This window comes from Panulirus ornatus, chromosome 17, assembly GCF_036320965.1.
Source record: "Panulirus ornatus isolate Po-2019 chromosome 17, ASM3632096v1, whole genome shotgun sequence".
Classification (NCBI taxonomy): domain Eukaryota; kingdom Metazoa; phylum Arthropoda; class Malacostraca; order Decapoda; family Palinuridae; genus Panulirus; species Panulirus ornatus.
The window spans coordinates 5,345,136-5,371,150 of NC_092240.1; the positions used below are offsets into that span (position 1 = coordinate 5,345,136).

The 26,015-nt window shown below is 40.8% G+C and overlaps 1 protein-coding gene across 13 annotated transcripts in view; it reads left to right on the top strand.

Annotated features, from left to right (window-relative positions):
• OtopLa (Otopetrin-like a) overlaps positions 1–26,015 on the top strand; it is a 620,636-nt gene that overhangs the window by 571,294 nt on the left and 23,327 nt on the right. For all 13 annotated transcript variants that reach the window (XM_071671811.1, XM_071671822.1, XM_071671813.1 and 10 more), the window contains one exon: positions 24,776–24,936. In XM_071671811.1, coding sequence (XP_071527912.1) covers positions 24,776–24,936 — 161 coding nt within the window. The remainder of the gene's footprint in view (positions 1–24,775; positions 24,937–26,015) is intronic.

Genomic DNA, 26,015 nt, shown 5'->3' on the forward strand with positions numbered 1-26,015 from the left:
GAACATTATCTCAGAAAGCAAAAATAGGTATGTTTGAAGGAATAGTGGTTCCAACAATGTTGTATGGTTGTGAGGCGTGGGCTATGGATAGAGTTGTGCGCAGGAGGGTGGATGTGCTGGAAATGAGATGTTTGAGGACAATATGTGGTGTGAGGTGCTTTGATCGAGTAAGTAATAATAGGGTAAGAGAGATGTGTGGTAATAAAAAGAGTGTGGTTGAGAGAGCAGAAGAGGGTGTTTTGAAATGGTTTGGTCACATGGAGAGAATGAGTGAGGAAAGATTGACCAAGAGGATATATGTGTCAGAGGTGGAGGGAACGAGAAGTGGGAGACCAAATTGGAGGTGGAAAGATGGAGTGAAAAAGATTTTGAGTGATCGTTGCCTGAACATGCAGGAGGGTGAAAGGCGTGCAAGGAATAGAGTGAATTGGAACGATGTGGTATATCGGGGTCGATTCGCTGTCAATGGATTGAACCAGGGCATGTGAAGCGTCTGGGGTAAACCATGGAAAGTTCTGTGGGGCCTAGATGTGGAAAGGGAGCTGTGGTTTCGGTGCATTTTTACATGACAGCTAGAGACTGAGTGTGAACGAATGGGGCCTTTGTTGTCTTTTCTAGCACTACCTTGCACACATGAGGGGGGAGGGGGTTGTTATTTCATGTGTGGCGAGGTGGCGATGGGAATGAATAAAGGCAGACTATGAATTATGTACATGTGTATATATGTATATGTCTGTGTGTGTATATATATGTATACGTTGAGATGTATAGGTATGTATATTTGCGTGTGTGGACGTGTATGTATATACATGTGTATGTGGGTGGGTTGGGCCATTCTTTCGTCTGTTTCCTTGCGCTACCTCGCTAAAGCGGGAGACAGTGACAGAGCAAAATAAATAATAAAAATACATATATAGATAAATACTAAATGTGTTTTAGATAGATAAATCATTTCATTTCATAGATAAATATTTACCTAATCAAATTACTGTATTTAAATATGTACTCTATACTCCCAAAAATATGACCGTCAGGAACATATCCTCAATATATATCACTAAGTCACTGAAAAGTCACTGACAGATCTCAATTTACATTGATAAACATGACATTATGTTACCCAGGAATGCATCCCCAACCTAAACTGATGACATAACTTCAACCATGCCCATCTTAGCCCTAACAGATGCATATCTCTACTTATACGTGAGCCCCAAAGCACCCAGGACCTTAGCCTTTTCCTGATTCTTTAAGTAACTTCAGCCACAATGGTTCCACCTTATCCACTCCTAGGTGGTTATCTCCATTTGTACTTGCACTCAAACCTTCCTTACTGCACCTCATTACCTTACTTTTGTTCACTTTTATTTGTCAGCATTCTTTTACACACTTTTCCAAACACTTGCAACAACCTCTAAAGTTTTTTCTCTGGAGCTTGCTGCCAGATTCATCACCTGCATATAACAGCTAGCTCACCTATCATGAACCACTACCTTCAGTTGATACTACCCATTACTCCAGGACCCTTTAATTTACCTTGTCCATGAACAGATTAAACAGTCATGGTGATATCTCCTGTCCTATTACAGCCTCACCTTCACTGGGAACTCCTCATTCCTTCCTTCCTACTTGCACACATGCCTTTCTTTCCTCTTAAAAACTGACTGCAAGTAGTACCCATCCATTTATTCCAAATGTCATTTACAGCTATGGAGTAAATCAGAATTTCACAGCCACCCTCCTTTTACCTCCCATCATTTATATCTATGGGATAAATCAGAATTTTGCTGCCAATGTCCATTTAGGTATATTGAATTATTTTATTTAAGTTACTGATGGAATTTTTGTACACAAAATTATATATTTTATTATTATTATTATTATTAATTTGCTTTGTCGCTGTCTCCCGCGTTTGCAAGGTAGCGCAGGGAAACAGACGAAAGAAATGGCCCAACCCACTCCCATACACAATGTACACACACCCACACACGCAAATATACATACCTATACATCTCAATGTACACATATATACACACACAGACACATACATATATACCCATGCACACAATTCACACTGTCTGCCCCTATTCATTCCCATCGCCACCTCGCCACACATGGAATACCATCCCCCTCCCCCCTCATGTGTGCGAGGTAGCACTAGGAAAAGACAACAAAGGCCCCATTCGTTCACATTCAGTCTCCAGCTGTCACGCAATAATGCCCGAAACCACAGCTCCCTTTCCACATCCAGGCCCCACACAACTTTCCATGGTTTACCCCAGACGCTTCACATGCCCTGATTCAATCCACTGACAGCACGTCAACCCCGGTATACCACATCGATCCAATTCACTCTATTCCTTGCCCTCCTTTCACCCTCCTGCATGTTCAGGCCCCGATCACACAAAATCTTTTTCACTCCATCTTTCCACCTCCAATTTGGTCTCCCACTTCTCCTCGTTCCCTCCACCTCCGACACATATATCCTCTTGGTCAATCTTTCCTCACTCATTCTCTCCATGTGCCCAAACCATTTCAAAACACCCTCTTCTGCTCTCTCAACCACGCTCTTTTTATTTCCACACATCTCTCTTACCCTTACATTACTTACTCGATCAAACCACCTCACACCACACATTGTCCTCAAACATCTCATTTCCAGCACATCCATCCTCCTGCGCACAACTCTATCCATAGCCCATGCCTCGCAACCATACAACATTGTTGGAACCACTATTCCTTCAAACATACCCATTTTTGCTTTCCGAGATAATGTTCTCGACTTCCACACATTCTTCAAGGCTCCCAGGATTTTCGCCCCCTCCCCCACCCTATGACTCACTTCCGCTTCCATGGTTCCATCCGCTGCCAGATCCACTCCCAGATATCTAAAACACTTTACTTCCTCCAGTTTTTCTCCATTCAATCTTACCTCCCATTGACTTGACCCTCAACCCTACTGTACCTAATAACCTTGCTCTTATTCACATTTACTCAACTTTCTTCTTTCACACACTTTACCAAACTCAGTCACCAGCTTCTGCAGTTTCTCACATGAATCAGCCACCAGCGCTGTATCATCAGCGAACAACAACTGACTCACTTCCCAAGCTCTCTCATCCACAACAGACTTCATACTTGCCCCTCTTTCCAAAACTCTTGCATTCACCTCCCTAACAACGCCATCCATAAACAAATTAAACAACCATGGAGACATCACACACACACATATATTTATATATTTTTATTTTTTATTATACTCTGTCGCTGTCTCCCGCATTAGCGAGGTAGCGCAAGGAAACAGATGAAAGAATTGCACAACCCACCCACATCCACATGTATATACATACACGTCCACACAAGCACATATACATACCTTACATCTCAACGTATACATGTATATACACACACGCAGACATATACATATATACACATGTACATAATTCATACTGTATATATATTCATTTATCTATCTATTTTGCTTTGTCGCTGTCTCCCGCATTAGCGAGGTAGTGCAAGGAAATAGACGAAAGAATGGCCCAACCCACCCACATACACATGTATATACATACACGTCCAGACACGCAAATATACATACCTATACATCTCAATGTATACATATATATACACACACAGACATATACATATATACTATCTATTTTGCTTTGTCTCTGTCTCCCACGTTAGTGAGGTAGCGCAAGGTAACAGACGAAAGAATGGCCCAACCCACCCACATACACATGTATATACATACATGTCCACACACGCAAATATACATACCTATACATCTCAATGTATACATATATATATATACACACACAGACACATACATATATACACATGTACATAATTCATACTGTCTGCCTTTATTTATTCCCATCGCCACCTCGCCACACATGTAATAACAACCCCCTCCCCCCGCATGTGTGCGAGGTAGCGGTAGGAAAAGACAACAAAGGCCCCATTCGTTCACACTTAGTCTCTAGCTGTCATGTAATAATGCACCGAAACCACAGCTCCCTTTCCACATCCACGCCCCACAGAACTTTCCATGGTTTCCCCGAGACGCTTCACATGCACATCGACAGTACGTCAACCCTGGTATACCACTTCGTTCCCATTCACTCCTCGTTCCCTCCACCTCTGACACATATATCCTCTTGGTCAATCTTTCCTCACTCATTCTCTCCATGTGACCAAACCATTTCAAAACACCCTCTTCTGCTCTCTCAACCACACTCTTTTTATTACCTCACATCTCTCTTACCCTTACATTACTTACTCGATCAAACCACCTCACACCACATATTGTCCTCAAACATCTCATTTCCAGCACATCCACCCTCCTGCGCACAACTCTATCCATAGCCCACGCCTCGCAACCATACAACATTGTTGGAACCACTATTCCTTCAAACATACCCATTTTTGCTTTCCGAGATAATGTTCTCGACTTCCAAACATTCTTCAAGGCTCCTAGAATTTTCGCCCCCTTCCCCACCCTATGACTCACTTCCGCTTCCATGGTTCCATCTGCTGCCAGATCCACTCCCAGATATCTAAAACACTTTACTTCCTCCAGTTTTTCTCCATTCATACTTACCTCCCAATTGACTTGACCCTCAACCCTACTGTACCTAATAACCTTACTCTTATTCACATTTACTCTCAACTTTTTTCTTTCACACACTTTACCAAACTCAGTCACCAGCTTCTGCAGTTTCTCACATGAATCAGCCACCAGCGCTGTATCATCAGGAGGGCAAGGAATAGAGTGAATTGGAGCGATGTGGTATACCGGGGTTGACGTGCTGTCAGTGGATTGAATCAAGGCATGTGAAGCGTCTGGGGTAAACCATGGAAAGCTGTGTAGGTATGTATATTTGCGTGTGTGGACGTATGTATATACATGTGTATGGGGGGGGTTGGGCCATTTCTTTCGTCTGTTTCCTTGCGCTACCTCGCAAACGCGGGAGACAGCGACAAAGTATAATAAAAAAAAAAAAAAAATTATGGATTTGGAGAAGGCATATGACAGAGTTGATAGAGATGCTCTGTGGAAGGTATTAAGAATATATGGTGTGGGAGGCAAGTTGTTAGAAGCAGTGAAAAGTTTTTATCGATGATGTAAGGCATGTGTACGAGTAGGAAAAGAGGAAAGTGATTGGTTCTCAGTGAATCTAGGTTTGCGGCAGGGGTGTATGATGTCTCAATGGTTGTTTAATTTGTTTATGGATGGGGTTGTTAGGGAGGTGAATGCAGAGTTTTGGAAAGAGGGGCAAGCATGCAGTCTGTTGTGGATGAGAGAGCTTGGGAATCTCAGTGAGTCAGTTGTTGTTCGCTGATGAGATATATATATATATATATATATATATATATATATATATATATATATATATATATATATATATATATATTTATTTTTATTTATTTTGCTTTGTCGCTGTCTCCCGCGTTAGTGAGGTAGCGCAAGGAAACAGATGAAAGAATGGCCCAACCCGCCCACATACACATGTATATACATACATGTCCACACACGCACAATATACATACTTATACATCTCAATGTACACATATATATACACACACAGACATATACATATATACATATGTACATAATTCATACTGTCTGCCTTTATTTGTTCCCATCGCCACCCCACCACACATGGAATAACAACCCCCTCCCCCCTCATGTGTGCGAGGTAGCGCTAGGAAAAACACCAAAGGCCCCATTCGTTCACACTCAGTCTCTAGCTGTCATGTAATAATGCACCGAAACCACAGCTCCCTTTCCACATCCAGGCCCCACACACTTTGCATGGTTTACCCCAGACGCTTCACATGCCCTGGTTCAATCCATTGACAGCACGTCGACCCCGGTATACCACATCGTTCCAATTCACTCTATTCCTTGCACGCCTTTCACCCTCCTGCATGTTCAGGCCCCAATCACTCAAAATCTTTTTCACTCCATCTTTCCACCTCCAATTTGGTCTCCCACTTCTCCTCATTCCCTCCACCTCTGACACATATATCCTCTTGGTCAATCTTTCCCCACTCATTCTCTCCATGTGACCAAACCATTTCAAAACACCCTCTTGTGATCTCTCAACCACACTCTTTTTATTTCCACACATCTCTCTCACCCTTACATTACTTACTCGATCAAACCACCTCAAACCACATATTGTCCTCAAACATCTCATTTTCAGCACATCCACCCTCATGCGCACAACTCTATCCATAGCCCACACCTCGCAACCATACAACATTGTTGGAACCACTATTCCTTCAAACATACCCATTTTTGCTTTCCGAGATAATGTTCTCGACTTCCAAACATTCTTCAAGGCTCCCAGAATTTCGCCCCCTCCCCCACCCTATGATTCACTTCCGCTTCCATGGTTCCATCCCATGCCAGATCCACTCCCAGATTTCTAAAACACTTCACTTCCTCCAGCTTTTCTCCATTCAGACTTACCTCCCAATTGACTTGACCCTCAACCCTACTGTACCTAATAACCTTGCTCTTATTCACATTTACTCTTAACTTTCTTCTTTCACACACTTTACCAAACTCAGTCACCAGCTTCTGCAGTTTCTTACATGAATCAGCCACCAGCGCTGTATCATCAGCGAACAACAACTGACTCACTTCCCAAGCTCTCTCATCCACAACAGACTGCATACTTGCCCCTCTTTCCAAAACTCTTGCATTCACCTCCCTAACAACCCCATCCATAAACAAATTAAGCAACCATGGAGACATCACACACCCCTGCCACAAACCTACATTAAATTTCAGGGAGAATAAAAAGATATTTTGGAAGGAGGTAAATAAAGTGCGTAAGACAAGGGAGCAAATGGGAACTTCAGTGAAGGGGGCAAATGGGGAGGTGATAACAAGCAGTGGTGATGTGAGAAGGAGATGGAGTGAGTATTTTGAAGGTTTGTTGAATGTGTTTGTTGATAGAGTGGCAGATGTGGGGTGTCTTGGTCGAGGTGGTGTGCAAAGTGAGAGGGTTAGGGAAAATGATTTGGTAAATAGAGAAGAGGTAGTAAAAGCTTTACGGAAGATGAAAGCCGGCAAAGCAGCAGGTTTGGATGGCATTGCAGTGGAATTTATTAAAAAAGGGGGTGACTGTATTGTTGACTGTTTGGTAAGGTTATTTAATGTATGTATGATTCATGGTGAGGTGCCTGAGGATTGGCGGAATGCTTGCATAGTGCCATTGTACAAAGGCAAAGGGGATAAGAGTGAGTGCTCAAATTACAGAGGCATAAGTTTGTTTAGTATTCCTGGTAAATTATATGGGAGGGTATTGATTGAGAGGGTGAAGGCATATACAGAGCATCAGATTGGGGAAGAGCAGTGTGGTTTCAGAAGTGGTAGAGGATGTGTGGATCAGGTGTTTGCTTTGAAGAATGTATGCGAGAAATACTTAGAAAAACAAATGGATTTGTATGTAGCATTTATGGATCTGGAGAGGGCATATGATAGAGTTGATAGAGATGCTCTGTGGAAGGTATTAAGAATATATGGTGTGGGAGGCAAGTTGTTAGAAGCAGTGAAAAGTTTTTATCGAGGATGTAAGGCATGTGTACGTGTAGGAAGAGAGGAAAGTGATTGGTTCTCAGTGAATATATATATATATATATATATATATATATATATATATATATATATATATATATATATATATATATATATATATTTTTATTATCATTATACTTTGTCGCTGTCTCCCGTCTTAGCGAGGTAGCGCAAGGAAATAGACGAAAGAATGGCCCCACCTACCCACATACACATGTATATACATAAATGCCCACACACGCACATATACATACCTATACAAATTTCAATGTAAACATACATATACATACACCGACATGTACTTATATACACATGTACATATTCATACTTGCTGCCTTCATCCATTCCTTTTGCCAACCCGCCACACATAAAATGGCACCCCCCCTCCCACGCGCATGCACGATGTAGCGCTAGGAAAAGACAGCAAAGGCCACATTCATTCACACTCAGTCTCTAGCTGTCATATGTAATGCAACAAAGCTACAGCTCCCTTTCCAAATCCAGGCACCACAAAACTTTCCATGGTTTACCCAGACGCTTCACATACCCTGGTTCAATCCATTGACACCACGTCGACACCGATACACCACATTGTTCCAATTCACTCTATTTCTTGCATGCCTTTCACCTTCCTGTATGTTCCATCCTTCCACCTCCAGTTTGGTCTCCCAATTCTCATTCCCTCCACCTCTGACACATATATTTTCTTAGTCAATCTTTCCTCACTCATTCTCTCCATGTGACCAAACCATTTAATACACCCTCTTCTGCTCTCTCTACCACACTTTTTATTACCATAAATCTCTTTTACCCTTTCATTACTTAACTCAATCAATCCACCTCACACCACATATTGTCCTCAAACATTTCATTTCCAACACATTCACCCTCCTCCGCACAAATGTATCTGTAGCCCATGCCTTGCAAACATACCCATTTTTTCTCTCTAAGATAACGTCCTCAGCTTCCACACATTCTTCAACACTCCCAGAACCTTCGCCCCCTTCCCCACCCTGTGACCCACTTCTGCTTCCATAGTCCCATCTGCTGCTAAATCCACTCCCAGATATCTAAAACACTTCACTTCCTCCAGTTTTCCTCCATTCAGACTTACCTCTCAATTAACTTGCCCGTGAACCCTACTGAACCTAATAACCTTTCTCTTATTCACATTTACTCTCAGCTTTCTTCTTTCACACTATTTACCAAACACAGTCACCAACTTCTGCATTTTCTCAGCCGAATCAACCGCCAGCGCTGTATCATCAGCAAACAACAACTGACTCACTTCCCATGCCCTTTCATCCACAACAGACTGCATACTTGCCCCTCTCTCCAAAACTCTTGCATTCACCTCCCTAACAATCCCATCCGTAAACAAATTAAACAGCCATGGTGACATCATGCACCCCTGCTGCAAACTGACATTCACTGGGAACCAATCACTTTCCTCTCTTCCTACTCGTACATCTGCCTAACCTCCTTGATAAAGACTTTTCACTGCTTCTAGCAACTTACCTCCCACACCATATACTCTTAATACCTTCCACAGAGTATCTCTATTAACTCTTTCATATGCCTTCTCCAGATCCATAAATGCTACATACAGATCCATCTGTTTTTCTAAGTATTTCTCACATACATTCTTCAAAGCAAACACCTGATCCACACATCCTCTACCACTTCTAAAACCACATTGTTCTTCCCCATTCTGATGCTCTGTACATGCTTTTACCTTCTCAGTCAATACCCTCCCTTATAATTTCCTAGGAATACTCAACAAACTTATACCTCTGTAATTTGAACATTCACCTTTATCCCCTTTGCCTTTCTTCAACAAACTTATACCTCTGTAATTTGAACATTCACCTTTATCCCCTTTGCCTTTGTACAATGGCACTATGCATGCATTCTGCTAATCCTCAGGCACCTCACCATGAATCATACATACATTAAATAACCTTACCAACCATTCAACAATACAATCACCCTCTTTTTTAATAAATTCCAATGCAGTACCATCCAAACCCGCCGCCATGCCTACTTTCATCTTTCGCAAAGCTTTCACTACCTCTTCTCTGTTTACCAAACCATTCTCCCTGACTCTCTCACTTTGCACACCACCTCGAACCAAACACCCAATATCTGCCACTCTATCATCAAAGACATTCAACAAACCTTCAAAATACTCACTCCATATATATATATATATATATATATATATATATATATATATATATATATATATATATATATATATATCTTTCTTTTCTTTTTTCACACTATTCGCCATTTCCCGCATTAGCGAGGTAGCGTTAAGAACAGAGGACTGGGCCTTTGAGGAAATATCCTCACCTGGCCCCTTTCTCTGTTCCTTCTTTTGGAAAATTAAAAAAAAAAAAATAAGAGGGGAGGATTTCCAGCCCCCACTCCCTTCCCTTTTAGTCGCCTTCTACGACACGCAGGGAATACGTGGGAAGTATTCTTTCTCCCCTATCCCCAACCCACCCCCATACACATGTATATACATACGTCCACACACGCAAATATACATACCTACACAGCTTTCCATGGTTTACCCCAGACGCTTCACATGCCCTGATTCAATCCACTGACAGCACGTCAACCCCGGTATACCACATCGATCCAATTCACTCTATTCCTTGCCCTCCTTTCACCCTCCTGCATGCTCAGGCCCCGATCACACAAAATCTTTTTCACTCCATCTTTCCACCTCCAATTTGGTCTCCCTCTTCTCCTCGTTCCCTCCACCTCCGACACATATATCCTCTTGGTCAATCTTTCCTCACTCATTCTCTCCATGTGACCAAACCATTTCAAAACACCCTCTTCTGCTCTCTCAACCACGCTCTTTTTATTTCCACACATCTCTCTTACCCTTACGTTACTTACTCGATCAAACCACCTCACACCACACATTGTCCTCAAACATCTCATTTCCAGCACATCCATCCTCCTGCGCACAACTCTATCCATAGTCCACGCCTCGCAACCATACAACATTGTTGGAACCACTATTCCTTCAAACATACCCATTTTTGCTTTCCGAGATAATGTTCTCGACTTCCACACATTCTTCAAGGCTCCCAGAATTTTCGCCCCCTCCCCCACCCTATGATCCACTTCCGCTTCCATGGTTCCATCCGCTGCCAGATCCACTCCCAGATATCTAAAACACTTCACTTCCTCCAGTTTTTCTCCATTCAAACTCACCTCCCAATTGAATTGACCCTCAACCCTACTGTACCTAATAACCTTGCTCTTATTCACATTTACTCTTAACTTTCTTCTTTCACACACTTTACCAAACTCAGTCACCAGCTTCTGCAGTTTCTCACATGAATCAGCCACCAGCGCTGTATCATCAGCGAACAACAACTGACTCACTTCCCAAGCTCTCTCATCCCCAACAGACTTCATACTTGCCCCTCTTTCCAAAACTCTTGCATTCACCTCCCTAACAACCCCATCCATAAACAAATTAAACAACCATGGAGACATCACACACCCCTGCCGCAAACCTACATTCACTGAGAACCAATCACTTTCCTCTCTTCCTACACGTACACATGCCTTACATCCTCGATAAAAACTTTTCACTGCTTCTAACAACTTGCCTCCCACACCATATATTCTTAATACCTTCCACAGAGCATCTCTATCAACTCTATCATATGCCTTCTCCAGATCCATAAATGCTACATACAAATCCATTTGCTTTTCTAAGTATTTCTCACATACATTCTTCAAAGCAAACACCTGATCCACACATCCTCTACCACTTCTGAAACCACACTGCTCTTCCCCAATCTGATGCTCTGTACATGCCTTCACCCTCTCAATCAATACCCTCCCATATAATTTGCCAGGAATACTCAACAAACTTATACCTCTGTAATTTGAGCACTCACTCTTATCCCCTTTGCCTTTGTACAATGGCACTATGCACGCATTCTGCCAATCCTCAGGCACCTCACCATGAGTCATACATACATTAAATAACCTTACCAACCAGTCAACAATACAGTCACCCCCTTTTTTAATAAATTCCACTGCAATACCATCCAAACCTGCTGCCTTGCCGGCTTTCATCTTCCGCAAAGCTTTTACTACCTCTTCTCTGTTTACCAACTCATTTTCCCTAACCCTCGCACTTTGCACACCACCTCGACCAAAACACCCTATATCTGCCACTCTATCATTAAACACATTCAACAAACCTTCAAAATACTCACTCCATCTCCTTCTCACATCACCACTACTTGTTATCACCTCCCCATTTGCGCCCTTCACTGAAGTTCCCATTTGCTCCCTTGTCTTACGCACTTTATTTACCTCCTTCCAGAACATCTTTTTATTCTCCCTAAAATTTAATGATACTCTCTCACCCCAACTCTCATTTGCCCTTTTTTTCACCTCTTGCACCTTTCTCTTGACCTCCTGTCTCTTTCTTTTATACGTCTCCCACTCAATTTCATTTTTTCCCTGCAAAAATTGTCCAAATATATATCTTTTTCTTTCAAACTATTCGCCATTTCCCGCATTAGCGAGGTAGCGTTAAGAACAGAGGACTGGGCCTTGAGGGAATACCCTCACCTGGCCCAATTCTCTGTTCCTTCTTTTGGAAAATTAAAAAAAAAACGAGAGGGGAGGATTTCCAGCCCCCCGCTCCCTCCCCTTTTATTCGCCTTCTACGACACGCAGGGAATACGTGGGAAGTATTCTTTCTCCCCTATCCCCAGGGATATATATATATATATATATATATATATATATATATATATATATATATACATTAAATATATATATATATATATGGGAGCAGGGGGCTGGAAATATATATATATATATATATATATATATATATATATATATATATATATATATATAGGGTGTTTTGGTCGAGGTGGTGTGCAAAGTGAGAGGGTTAGGGAAAATGATTTGGTAAACAGAGAAGAGGTAGTAAAAGCTTTGCGGAAGATGAAAGCCGGCAAGGCAGCAGGTTTGGATGGTATTGCAGTGGAATTTATTAAAAAAGGGGGTGACTGTATTGTTGACTGGTTGGTAAGGTTATTTAATGTATGTATGACTCATGGTGAGGTGCCTGAGGATTGGCGGAATGCGTGCATAGTGCCATTGTACAAAGGCAAAGGGGATAAGAGTGAGTGCTCAAATTACAGAGGTATAAGTTTGTTGAGTATTCCTGGTAAATTATATGGGAGGGTATTGATTGAGAGGGTGAAGGCATGTACAGAGCATCAGATTGGGGAAGAGCAGTGTGGTTTCAGAAGTGGTAGAGGATGTGTGGATCAGGTGTTTGCTTTGAAGAATGTATGTGAGAAATACTTAGAAAAGCAAATGGATTTGTATGTAGCATTTATGGATCTGGAGAAGGCATATGATAGAGTTGATAGAGATGCTCTGTGGAAGGTATTAAGAATATATGGTGTGGGAGGAAAGTTGTTAGAAGCAGTGAAAAGTTTTTATCGAGGATGTAAGGCATGTGTACGTGTAGGAAGAGAGGAAAGTGATTGGTTCTCAGTGAATGTAGGTTTGCGGCAGGGGTGTGTGATGTCTCCATGGTTGTTTAATTTGTTTATGGATGGGGTTGTTAGGGAGGTAAATGCAAGAGTTTTAGAAAGAGGGGCAAGTATGAAGTCTGTTGGGGATGAGAGAGCTTGGGAAGTGAGTCAGTTGTTGTTCGCTGATGATACAGCGCTGGTGGCTGATTCATGTGAGAAACTGCAGAAGCTGGTGACTGAGTTTGGAAAAGTGTGTGGAAGAAGAAAGTTAAGAGTAAATGTGAATAAGAGTAAGGTTATTAGGTACAGTAGGGTTTGAGGGTCAAGTCAATTGGGAGGTGAGTTTGAATGGAGAAAAACTGGAGGAAGTGAAGTGTTTTAGATATCTGGGAGTGGATCTGGCAGCGGATGGAACCATGGAAGCGGAAGTGGATCATAGGGTGGGGGAGGGGGCGAAAATCCTGGGGGCCTTGAAGAATGTGGAAGTCGAGAACATTATCTCGGAAAGCAAAAATGGGTATGTTTGAAGGAATAGTGGTTCCAACAATGTTGTATGGTTGCAAGGCGTGGGCTATGGATAGAGTTGTGCGCAGGAGGATGGATGTGCTGGAAATGAGATGTTTGAGGACAATGTGTGGTGTGAGGTGGTTTGATCGAGTGAGTAACGTAAGGGTAAGAGAGTTGTGTGGAAATAAAAAGAGCGTGGTTGAGAGAGCAGAAGAGGGTGTTTTGAAGTGGTTTGGGCACATGGAGAGGATGAGTGAGGAAAGATTGACCAAGAGGATATATGTGTCGGAGGTGGAGGGAACAAGGAGAAGAGGGAGACCAAATTGGAGGTGGAAAGATGGAGTGAAAAAGATTTTGTGTGATCGGGGCCTGAACATGCAGGAGGGTGAAAGGAGGGCAAGGAATAGAGTGAATTGGAGCGATGTGGTATACCGGGGTTGACGTGCTGTCAGTGGATTGAAGCAGGGCATGTGAAGTGTCTGGGGTAAACCATGGAAAGCTGTGTAGGTATGTATATTTGCGTGTGTGGACGTATGTATATACATGTGTATGGGGGGGGTTGGGCCATTTCTTTCGTCTGTTTCCTTGCGCTACCTCGCAAACGTGGGAGACAGCGACAAAGTATAATAAAAAAAAAAAATAATATATATATAATTTATGATTACTCCAGGACCAATTTCTATTAGAGTTTTGGTGTTACCCAAGTACTATCTGTAGGTTCCTGCAACCCAAGGCTGTGTCAACTTCCAGCAGCAGGGAAATGTGCACTCCTTTGCAGAGTGAAGTTCTTTGAAAAGGCTGTATTGTGAATGATATGACCATGGCAAAGGTGATCTTTCACTCATGGTTAACCTCTAGTAGGCAGAACCTGGCTAATGCAGAAAATGGCAATCAAGTATAACCAGTACAGATGAAGAAATGGCCTCATTCATTAACATGCACTCTCTAGCCATCATATATAATAAACCAAATGAAGGAACAGAGAAGTGGGCAAGTGAGGGCTTTCCCTCAAAGGCAAGGTAGTGCCAGGAAACATATGAAGAAAGACTCATCCACTCATACACAAATATATACATACACACTCAATACACATACATATACATATCAACATATACACACATATATATATATATATATATATATATATATATATATATATATATATATATATATATATATATATATATATATATATATATATATATATATATATATATTGATATTGCTTAATGTAATACCTGAGGACTGGGTGATATGTTTACACATTTCAAAAATCGTTATTGAAATGAATTTTATAATGTATTTAAAGATTTTTAATGCTTTAAATACATTGTAAAATTCATTTCAATAAAGATTTTTGAAATGTGTAAACATATCACCCAGTCCTCAGGCATTGCATTAAGCAATGCAGTCCTTGCCTTGGAAGAGTGTGTGTGTGACCATATGGTAAGTTACATGGAAAATTTTGCAATGTGCATATACAACACAATCCTCAGGCAGTAAAGCCCTTCAAGAAGGCTTTGGTTGATGTTAATACTGCATACCTAATTACAACAAAATACACCTTAATTCAAACCTGCTGTATGAGAACATAGGGGTTATTGAAAGAATATGCAACTATAAACAAAAGCAGTAATGTAAAAAATATAGTTGATTTACATAATTTCCTTTTATCACTTTTGATCAGACTACAAGTATAGACTTGAAGTTTGATAAGTGGGTATTAGAGGATGTAAAGATGGTCAGGAACCGAGATATTGAGGTTACACTGTGTGTGTAACACTCCTTTTTGGATGTAAGGAAAGACATCCAAAATAATGTATCTTATCTTTAATTCCACTCATTTACTTTAAGTAGTTCAATTTCATAAAGCCTTACAGTTCACTTAACATAAATTTATCTGGTCCCAAGTGAGCTGAAATGAAAAAGTCTTTTATGATACAAAAGGTTGAACAAGTAATTAACAAACTAAGGTACATTATCTATTTGTCTCTATATATCTATTTATCTGCTCTATATGGTAATGTGCTGGAAGGATGTCCGATCATTATCTTGTGGAGGTGAAAGTGAAGAGGAAGTACCAGGATAGATTGAGTGTAGAATGGCAAAAGGTGAGAGCAAATGACATGAGGGGAGTTGGTGAGGAATGGGATGTATTTAGGGAAGCTATGATGGCATGTGCAAAATAAGCATGTGGCATGAGAAAGGTGGGAGGTAGGCAGATTAGAAAGGGCAGTGAGTGGTGGGATGAAGAAGTAAAGTTGTTAGTGAAAGAGAAAAGAGAAGCATTTGGTTAATACTTACAAGGAAGGAGTGCAAATGTTGTTAGTGAAAGAGAAAAGAGAAGCATTTGGTTAATACTTACAAGGAAAGAGTGCAAATGACTGGGAGGTGTATAAAAGAAAGTGGCTGGAGGTCAAGAGAAAGATGCAAGGGTTGAAAAAGAGGGTAAATGAGTGTTGGGGTGAGAGAGTATCATAAATTTTAGGGAGAATGAAAAGATGTTTTGGAAGGAGGTAAATAACATGCATAAGACAAGAGAACAAAAGGGAACATCAGTGAAGGGGGCAAGGGGAAGTGATAACAAGTAGTGAAGTGATAAGGAGATGGAGTGAGTATTTTGAAGGTTTGTTGAATGTGTTTGATGATTGAGTGACAGATGTAGGGTGTTTTGGTTGGGGTGGTGTGCAAAGTGAGAGGAGTCAGGGAGAAAGGTTTGGTTAGGAGAGAGGAGGTAGTGAAAGCTCTGCGGAAGATGAAATTTGGCAAGGTGGTGGGTTTGGACGGTACTGCAGTAGAATTTAGAATTTAAGAGAGGGGTGACTATGTTGTTGATTGGTTGGTAAGGATATTCAATGTATGCATAGATCATGGTGAAGTGCCTGATGATTGGCAGAATGCATGCATAGTGCCATTGTACAAAGGCAGAGGGGATAAAGGTGATTGTTCAAACTACAGAGACATAAGTTTGTTGAGTATTCCTAGGAAATTATAAGGGAGGGTATTGATCGAGAGGGTGAAGGCATGTACAGAGCATCAGATTGGGGAAGAGCAGTGTGGTTTCAGAAGTGGGAGAGGCTGTGTAGATCAGGTGTTTGCTTTGAAGAATGTATGTGAGAAATACTTAGAAAAACAGATGGATTTGTACGTAGCATTTATGGATCTGGAGAAGGCATATGATAGGGTTGATAGAGATGCTTTGTGGAGGATATTAAGAGTATATGGTGTGGGAGGTAAGTTGCTAGAAGCAGTGTAAAGTTTTAACAAGAATATAAGGCATGTGTATGATTAGGAAGAGAGAAGAGTGATTGGTTTCCAGTGAAGGTCAGTCTGTGGCAGGGATGTGCGATGTCTGCATGGTTAATTTGTTTATGGGTGGGGTGGTTAGGAAGGTAAATGCAAGAGGGGTGAGTATGCAGTTTGTTGGGGATGAGAGGGCCAGGGAAGTGAGTCAGTTGTTCTTCGCTGATGATACAGCTCTGGTGGCTGATTTGAGTAAGAAACTGCAGAAGTTGGTGACTGAGTTTGGAAAAGTGTCTGAAAGGAGATAGTTGAGAGTAAATGTGAATGAGAGCAAGGTTATTAGGTTCAGTAGGGTTGTGGGATAAGTTAATTGGGATGTAAGTTTGAATGGAGAAAAATTGGAGGAAGTGAAGTGTTTTAGATATCTGGGAGTGGACTTAGCAGCAAATGGAACCATGGAAGCAAATGTGAGTCACAGGGTGGGGAGGGGGCGAAGGTTCTGGGAGCAATAAAGAATGTTTGGAAGAAAATAATGATATCTCGGAGAGCCGTCATGTGCAATGCACTGAAACCACAGCTCCCTATCCACATCCAGGCTCCACAGACCTTTCCACAGTTTACCACAACATTTCACATGCCCTGGTTCAGTACAGTGACAGCATGCTGACCCCAGTACACTACATCGTTCCAATTCGCTCTGTTCCTTGCACTCCTCTAACCTCCCTGTATATTCAGGCCCTGATTGCTCAAAATCTTTTTCACTCCATCCTTATACCTCCAGTTTGGTCTCCCGCTTCTTGTTCCCTCTACCCCTTATGCATGTATCCTCTTTATCAACCTTTCCTCATTCATTCTCTCCATATGTCCAAAGCATTTCAACACACCCGCTTCTGCTTTCTCAACCACACCATTTATTTCCACACATCTCTCTTACCCTTTCATTACTTACTTGATCAAACCATGTGTATGAGTAGAAAGAGAGGAAAGTGATTGGTTCCCAGTGAATGTCGGTTTGTGGCAGGGGAGCATGATGTCTCCATAGTTGATTAATTTGTTTATGGATGGGGTTGTTAGGGAGGTGAATGCAAGAGTTTTGGGGAGAGGGGCAAGTATGCAGTCTGTTGTGGATGTGAGGGCCTCGGAAGTGAGTCAGTTGTTGTATGCTGATGATACAGCGCTGGTGGCTGATTTGAGTGAGAAACTGCAGAAGTTGGTGACAGAGTTTGGTAATGTGTGTGAAAGAAGAAAGTTGAGAGTAAATGTGAATAAGAGCAAGGTTCTTAGGTTCAGTAGGGTTGAGGGACAAGTTAATTGGGAAGTAAGTTTGAATGGAGAAAAACTGGAGGAAGTGAAGTGTTTTAGATATCTGGAAGTGGGTTTGGCCACGGATAGAACCATGGAAGCAGAAGTGAGTCACAGGGTGGGGGAGAGGGAGGAGGTTCTGGGAGTGTTGAAGAATGTGTGGAAAGCGAGAACGTTATCTCGGGGAGCAAAAATGGGTATGTTTGAAGGAATAGTGGCTCCAACAATGTTATATGGTTGCGAGGCATGGGCTACAGATAGGTTTGTGCAGAGGAGGGTGGATGTGCTGGAAATGAAATGTTTGAGGACAATATGTGGTGTGAGGTGGTTTGATCGGGTAAGTAATGAAAGGGTAGGAGAGATGTGTGGTAATAAAAAGAGTGTGGTTGAGAGAGCAGAAGAGTGTATTGAAATGGTTTAGTTACATGGCGAAAATGAATGAGGAAAGATTGACAAAGAGGATATATGTGTCAGAGGTGAAGGGAATGAGGAGAAGTGGGAGACCAAACTGGAGGTGGAAGGACAGAGTGAAAGATTTTGAGCAATCGGGGTCTGAATATACAGGAGGGTGAAAGGCATGCAAGGAATAGAGTGAATTGGAACGATGTGGTATACTGGGGTCGATGTGCTGTCAATGGATTGAACCAGGGCATGTGAAGCGTTGGGGTAAACCATGGAAAGTTTTGTGGGGCCTGGATGTGGAAAGGGAGCTATGGTTTTGGTGCATTACACATGATGGATAGAGACTGAGTGCGAACAAATGTGGCCTTTGTTGTCTTTTCGTAGCGCTACCTTGCACGCGCATGGGGGGAGGGAGATGCCATTTTCGTGTGTGGCGGGGTGGTGACAGGAATGGATGAAAGCAGCAAGTAACGGTTACATATATGAGCGTGTGTGGGCGTTTATGTACATACATGTGTATATGGGTGGGTTGGGCCATTCTTTCATTTGTTTTCCTTGGGCTGCTTTGCTAACACGGGAAATGGCAACTAAGTATAATAAATAAATAAATATATTTCGGTGCATTATACATGACAGGTAGAGACCAAGTGTGAATGAATGTGGCTTTTGTTGTCTTTTCCTATCGCTACCTCACGCGCATGCAGGGGTAGGGGGTTGTCATTTCATGTGGCGGGGTTGCGACAGGAATGAATAAAGGCAGCAAGCATGAATTATGTGCATGTGTTTATATGTCTGTGCATGTATATATATGTATACGTTGAAATGTATAGGTATGTATATGTGCATGTGTGGACGTGTATGTATATACATGTGTATGTGGGTAGGTTGGGCCATTCTTTCGTGTTTCCTTGCGTTACCTCACTAATGCGGGAGACAGCGACAAAGTATAATAAAATATAGATAAAATATATTTTTATTGTGTCCAACTGTATTAATTAGCTGTAGCTGAATGAACCATGTGATCAGTTGTAATAGTTAGTTGAATGAAGTGTTTAGAGGAAAAATGGAGGTAAAATATATTTATGGCCCTTTCATCAATTTGAGTTTCATAATCTGGCTCTACTCCTGAAGTAATTGAATAGCCCTGCCCTACCCTGAGCCAGGTACCCATTTTATCATCCAACCCCCAGGGATGGATGAACAGCTAGGTTGGATGTGGACTGATTGCTGCATCCAGGATTTGAACCTATTCACTCGACTCTGGGCGGTCCACGAATGCGTCATGGTCAGAAATGCTAAATTCTACACAAATGTAGACAGGAGGCACTAAAACCTGCAAATAAAATCATTTATTATTTTTATGTGAAGAAGTATTCATTTTCATCTCCTTCCAATATAATGAGGTTTACATGGTACTCCTATTTCATTGTGCCTTTACACCAACACAAACTTTTTTGATTACAGAGAAGTTAACACATGTTTAATCAAGGTGAATATTATCATTATCGTTTTTATTTTATAATCCAAGGACCGTTTTTATGTACCTCCTAAAGCTTGAAGGCAAGGCTCCAAGTGGAAGCAGGGTGAAGTGGGTTCCTTTGGTATGAAGGGGTCCCTTCCCAAGAATGCTGTTCTCTTTTCCCTCCATTGACAATGACAGAGTGTCACTGAAGGTGATTTTTTGTGTATTCCATTCCTATACCGCTTGTACCATACAAGTACTTTTTTATCTTCCATGATGAAATATTATGTCTTTTGGTTGTTCTCCTCCTTTATCTTTGAAGAAATCTTCAGAGTCCATATCATCAGTTTGGATTAAAAACCTAAAAGTTCTGATCAGGTTGCCCCTCACTTATCCTTCCCTATAACTCAATCTACGTAATTCTAGAATTATCTTTGTTGTCCTCTTCTGGACTTTCTGTATTAGCTGTTAGTGCGTCTTTAGGTGCAATGACCACATTTGAAAAGCATATTCTAGTTTCTACTAACTGTAGATTGCATGAAAGGAATGTACTGGATGAAGTTCAGCGAAGACAGAGGGAATACAAGATATGTAAGCAGAATGTTAAGATGATAGAGATAAGCAAAGAAAGAGTAAAAGATTTTCAAAAAAAGTTGAATAAAAAATTTGGGGAAAATATATTGTACTGGAAGGAGGTGAAAAAGGGAAGGTGGATATGAGAATGGAGATGTTAATGTCAGAATTAAGGAAGGGAAGTTGCTGAATTAAAAGGAGGAAGTGAAGGGAAGATAGAAAGAATATTTTGAAGAACTGATGAATGTGGTAGAAGGTGAGGCAGCACTTGTCACATGCATGGGTATGGAGGATGAAAGAAAATGGATACAAGTGCATGGGCCTACAGCAAGAAGAAAGATAGAAAGGGCAATAATGACATTAAAGGTAGGCAAGGCACTTGGAATGGATGGGATTATGGCTGAAATGTTGAAGTATGGAAGGTTGTGCCCGAGGAGTGAGTGAAAGCTATTCTTCCTGTATTCAAAGAAAAAAGGTGCTAAGGATGTTTATCACAATTATAGGGGAATATGTTTTCTAAGTTTATCTGGAAAAGTGTATGCAAGTGTAGATTGATAGAGTGATGGAAGAGACTTAATGTAGAATATATGAGGAGCAAGCTAGTTTTAGGAAAGGTAGGGGTAGTGTGGATCAGATTTTTGTGGTGAAAATGACTGTGGAAAAGTATCTAACAAAAAGTAAGAAGCTGCATGAAGTTTGTATGGATTAGGAGAAAGCGTATGGCAAGGTGGAGTAGAATGCTCTATGGGATGTATTAAGGATATACAGGGAAGGGGCACAACTGTTGGATGGTGTGAAAGCCTTCTATAGTGGAGCAAATGTATTTGTAAGAGTGGATAGAGAGTAAATGAAAGTTTTGGTGTACAAATGGATGTGAGGCAGGGTTGTGTGATGTCATTATGGCTTTTTTCATATATATGGATGGAGTGATAAGAGAAGTGAAAGCAAAACTAGAGAAATGGGATACAGAGATGGTGTGTATTGGTGAGGTATGGTGGCTAGTGACAAGCCTGTTTGTGAATGATACTTTTTTGTGTGCTGAGAGTGAAGAGGAATTGCAGAAGGTTGTAAGTGTGTTTCATGATATGTGTAAGCATAGGCAGTTGAAGGTAAATGCAAGTAAAAGTAAAGTACTGGTGTTTAAAAGGAAATTGAGTGAAAATATAGATTTTCCAAAACCCTATAGAATGAAAGAAGAAAGTGTACGAAACTGTGTTCCAGATATAGGGTTAGAAAGTATTTAAGAGCTATCTTGGGAAAGTTTGGTGGTATGGAGGAGATAAGGGAGACAGCAGTCCAGGATAAAGGCCATTGTGTCCCTTAATAGAATGATGAAGGGTAGAAGCTTAAGTATGGAACTGAGGAAAGGTTTAAGGGACAGCATAGTCCTCTCAACCCTGACCTATGCAGCTAAAATGTGGACATGTAATGAGTCACAGAGGTCAAGATCCAGGCTGCGGAAATGAGCTGTTTTGAGAGGAGCATGTAGTATGGCTAGATGGAATAAAGAAAGAAATGAAGGGCATACAAGACATATTGTATGGAAAGGGAATGCTTTGTGGAGTGGTAGAGTGGATGAAATGTAATACTTTGAGGTGCTTTGGACATATGAAAAACAGTGCAAGATGGGGAGTTTACAAGGAGAGTGTATGATAGTACAGTTAAAGAGGTTGGTGTGAGAGGAAGATCATCTATGACATGGGGAAATAGAGTGGAAGAGAAATGGTGAAAGAGTGCATAGAATGGTGTATGCAAGAGAGGCATGTAAGGACAAGGATAGGTGGAGACTCTTTTGCTGTGGCCACCCCCTTGATGGGAGTTCCTGGAGGGAATGGGCATCAGAGCTATAGATAGAAAGTGAACAGCTTGCTAAAGTTTTCCTTACCATATACATGAATGCCTTTCTAGTATTTGCTGGCAGAGAGTTTATCTTTTCTATTTTCTGGATGTGGAACTCTGGTGACTGGTTAGTCACAGTGTCAACTCCAAGTTCCTTTCAAACACAAATTCTTGTGTGTGTGAGTGTGATTACCCATTTGTACAGTATGAAGAAAAAGTTACACACTTGATGGCCCTATCTCATACTTTTTGTACCATTAAGAAGACTTTTAAATCTTTATAATTTGCTGACATTCACAGTCTCCTTGCTCAGAGCATTCCACCCTCCACTTACCCTAAATTAAATGTGTGTGTATGCACTGGACCCTTCTCACCCAAAGCACCACAGAGCCAACCACCAACTCTTCTATAGAATTAAAAAGCTTACCCCTGCTTTGCATATCAACAACCCATACTTTTAGATCCCCCTTCCCAGCAAAGACAACTCTGACAAAACATACTTAAAACAGTCTTTAAGCTCCACTCTGCCAGACACACCCATCTGAGACTACACTCCCAGGCATGTACAAGTTTTAATTTTTTTCTTTTTTACGTTGGAACTCCAGTGATGTACAAAAGTCCACATCAAGACCATCCTTAATTGAAATGCAGAGAGGATTATGAAAGGGAAATAGAAGAGACAAGGGAAAGTATTTATGAATTTTGGAGGCAGTGAAGAACTTACTCTTTTAATATGTGCCAGGCCATAGTTATTGGGAAAGACATGAGAATGCAGAGAGTTCCAAAGCTTTAAGGTATAGGGAAAGAAACAGTTATCAAAACATCCCACCCTCAAATTGCCATTGGCCACACAGTAATCGTGATGCAGCAGCTTGCTGAGCCAAGCTAGTGGTGGGGGCACACAAGCATCCAGCTCTTGGGGCAAAAATCAGAGTAATAGCTACAGCAGAGGGAAAGTGAACTAACGTTGTATTGTAGGGTAAAGAGGTTGTTTTGATATGAACCTGAGAGAGTTTATAAGTCAGACTACTTTTGACTCAACTGAAAAAGAAATTTTGACATCTAAATATGACTCCCAATTTCTTAGGGGCAGACATAGCTGTTTCCATAATGTGGGGTTTCCAAGAAAGAGTGGAAGTCACAGTAATACCAGGTATGTTCGTTGAGTCAAGAGGTGAAAATAGAACCATCAAAGGAGACAGGATAGTTGTGAAGGGTTTTCAATAAAGATATGGGTAGAAATTGGGACTTAGAGGCATTTAACTGAACTAAGTTTTGTTTACCCTACTGAGATATCCTGTCCAAGTCTTGAGTTTATCAAAGAAACTGTGTCAAGACAAGATGCTGATTGAGTGAGAAAAGATGGAGCAGAATTGAAGGGTGTGGTTGAATCATCAGTGTATGAGTGCATTTGTAAAAGAGAGGAAATTATTGAAAAAAAAAAAGAGAAAAGGGGTGGGGAACAGGACAGAACCTTGAAGTACACTACTGTTGATGGAGAAAGGGGAAAGGCTGATTCATCAAAAACCACAAAGATAGACTGGCCAGAGAGGAAGGAGCAAAGTGACAAGGTGGATGACCAGGCAGATGAGGCATAGTTTGAGGTAGAGTAGAACTCACTACCCTGTATATACCACATTGCTCTAGTGCACTCTTTTCTGTGGACATCTTACACCCTCCTGCATGTTCAGGTCCCAAACACTCAAAACCTTTATCACTCCACTCAGTAATCTCCAATTTAGTCCCCCTTTTTTTCCCCCTCCACTTTTGACATACATACCCTTTTTTGTCAATTTCTCCATACTCTTTCTCACCAAATGTCCAAACCATTCTAGTACACCCTCTTCAGTTTTCTAAGCCTCCTTACACCACATATTGTCCTTAAACATTTCATATCCAACACATTCACCCTCTTTCATACTTTTTTTCTATCTTTGATCCATGCTTCATATCCATATAACACCATCAGAACTACTATGCCATCAAGCATACCCATCTTTGCCCTCATCAACAATGATCTCTCTTTCCACACACTCAATTCTCAATTATTGGTGTAAGTGGATTCCACCTGCAAGTGATAACACCATGAGCAAAAAGTCACCTTTGATGAGGCTGAATCATCGTCAACACCATGATAAGAGTACAGCATCATGGACTTTCTTGCCTAAAAGGAGCCCACCTTAAACTGCCCCTGCATGAAATGTAGCCTTGAAGCTAAAGAAGTCGTAAAGGTTACATACTTACTGTGATAAATGTATTTCATTTACACTGACAGTATACAAAGTTTGTTGAAACAGTTTATTTCTGCAGCATTTGGATTGGGTACAATGATCTACAATGGACTAGAGTTTGGTGTATTCTTCGAAATCCCCATCACATCCCCATGTTACCAGATCCTACGTGGTGTTAACCCTCTGCTACAACTGGTTTTCACTTTCATGCAGATGTACTTCATCTTCATGAATGCCAGGGTAGGTGTTGTGTTTATGCTGGTAACGTCTACGTATTTCATTTTGTATGTTCTCCAGTTATATATACAAAGTTAACACAGAGCACTTTTTTTAAGATCATTTACACTGACATCCAGAGTCAATTGCTTTGTTGTTTTAGAATTCCCAGATAGCCATTTCTTCCTTCCTTTCAATTGTTAGCCCACAGAAGTGGGAGACAGTCAAAGATTTAAGTATTTTTAATTACATTAGACATAAGTGGCTGTTTATGATAATCATATATTTTTGAAAAATGGCCTTTTATGCTTTTACGCTAATATAGATATGTGAAATATAGATAGGATGGCTTCATTTCAGACATGCTTCAACATTTTTTTCCAATGCTTAACCCATTCACTGTCAACATCATGTAGTTACATGGAGCCCTGAGCATTACAAAATATTTTTATCTAACACTTTTGCACACCTTCTTGGACACCTTCTTGGTACTGTAAAGTGAATAAGGCACATATGGATAGTCGTTAGCCACACATAAAAGTTTATTATCAATTTGTGATGCTCTTTTTAGTTTTTCTCTGGGTTTTTATTTGCTTTTGTTTGTAAAGTTTTCTGTATATCATATACACCAAACAATTAGTCTTTTACTAACATCATCATGAGTTTGTTGAAATACATTCTACTACTAGTGCATAAATGTATCCATTAATTACTTTACTACTGTTTTTGGTCTTACTCAGATTTGTATGTGCAGTTGTTCATAAATGATTGCTTTATGATATGATGTACAGTAAATAGGAAATCTCATACAATCATGACCATTACAGTGTCTTTTATTATTTCTTTATATGAATTTGCTCTATCAAGCAGTACCATTACTGTAAATTTATTTGTTGGGATATGTAATATCACAAGTATGTAAATATTTACAATAATTATACATTTGTGATACTGGTTTTCATTTTACCATTTTGAACATGTTTTGTTTGAAAATGATTGCTGAATAATGTTATGTACTTCAGAAGATAAATCTTGTACTAACATCATCTTTATGAAGTGAGTTTGTTGATCGTCACTCAAAATACTTTTAAACATATTTTCAT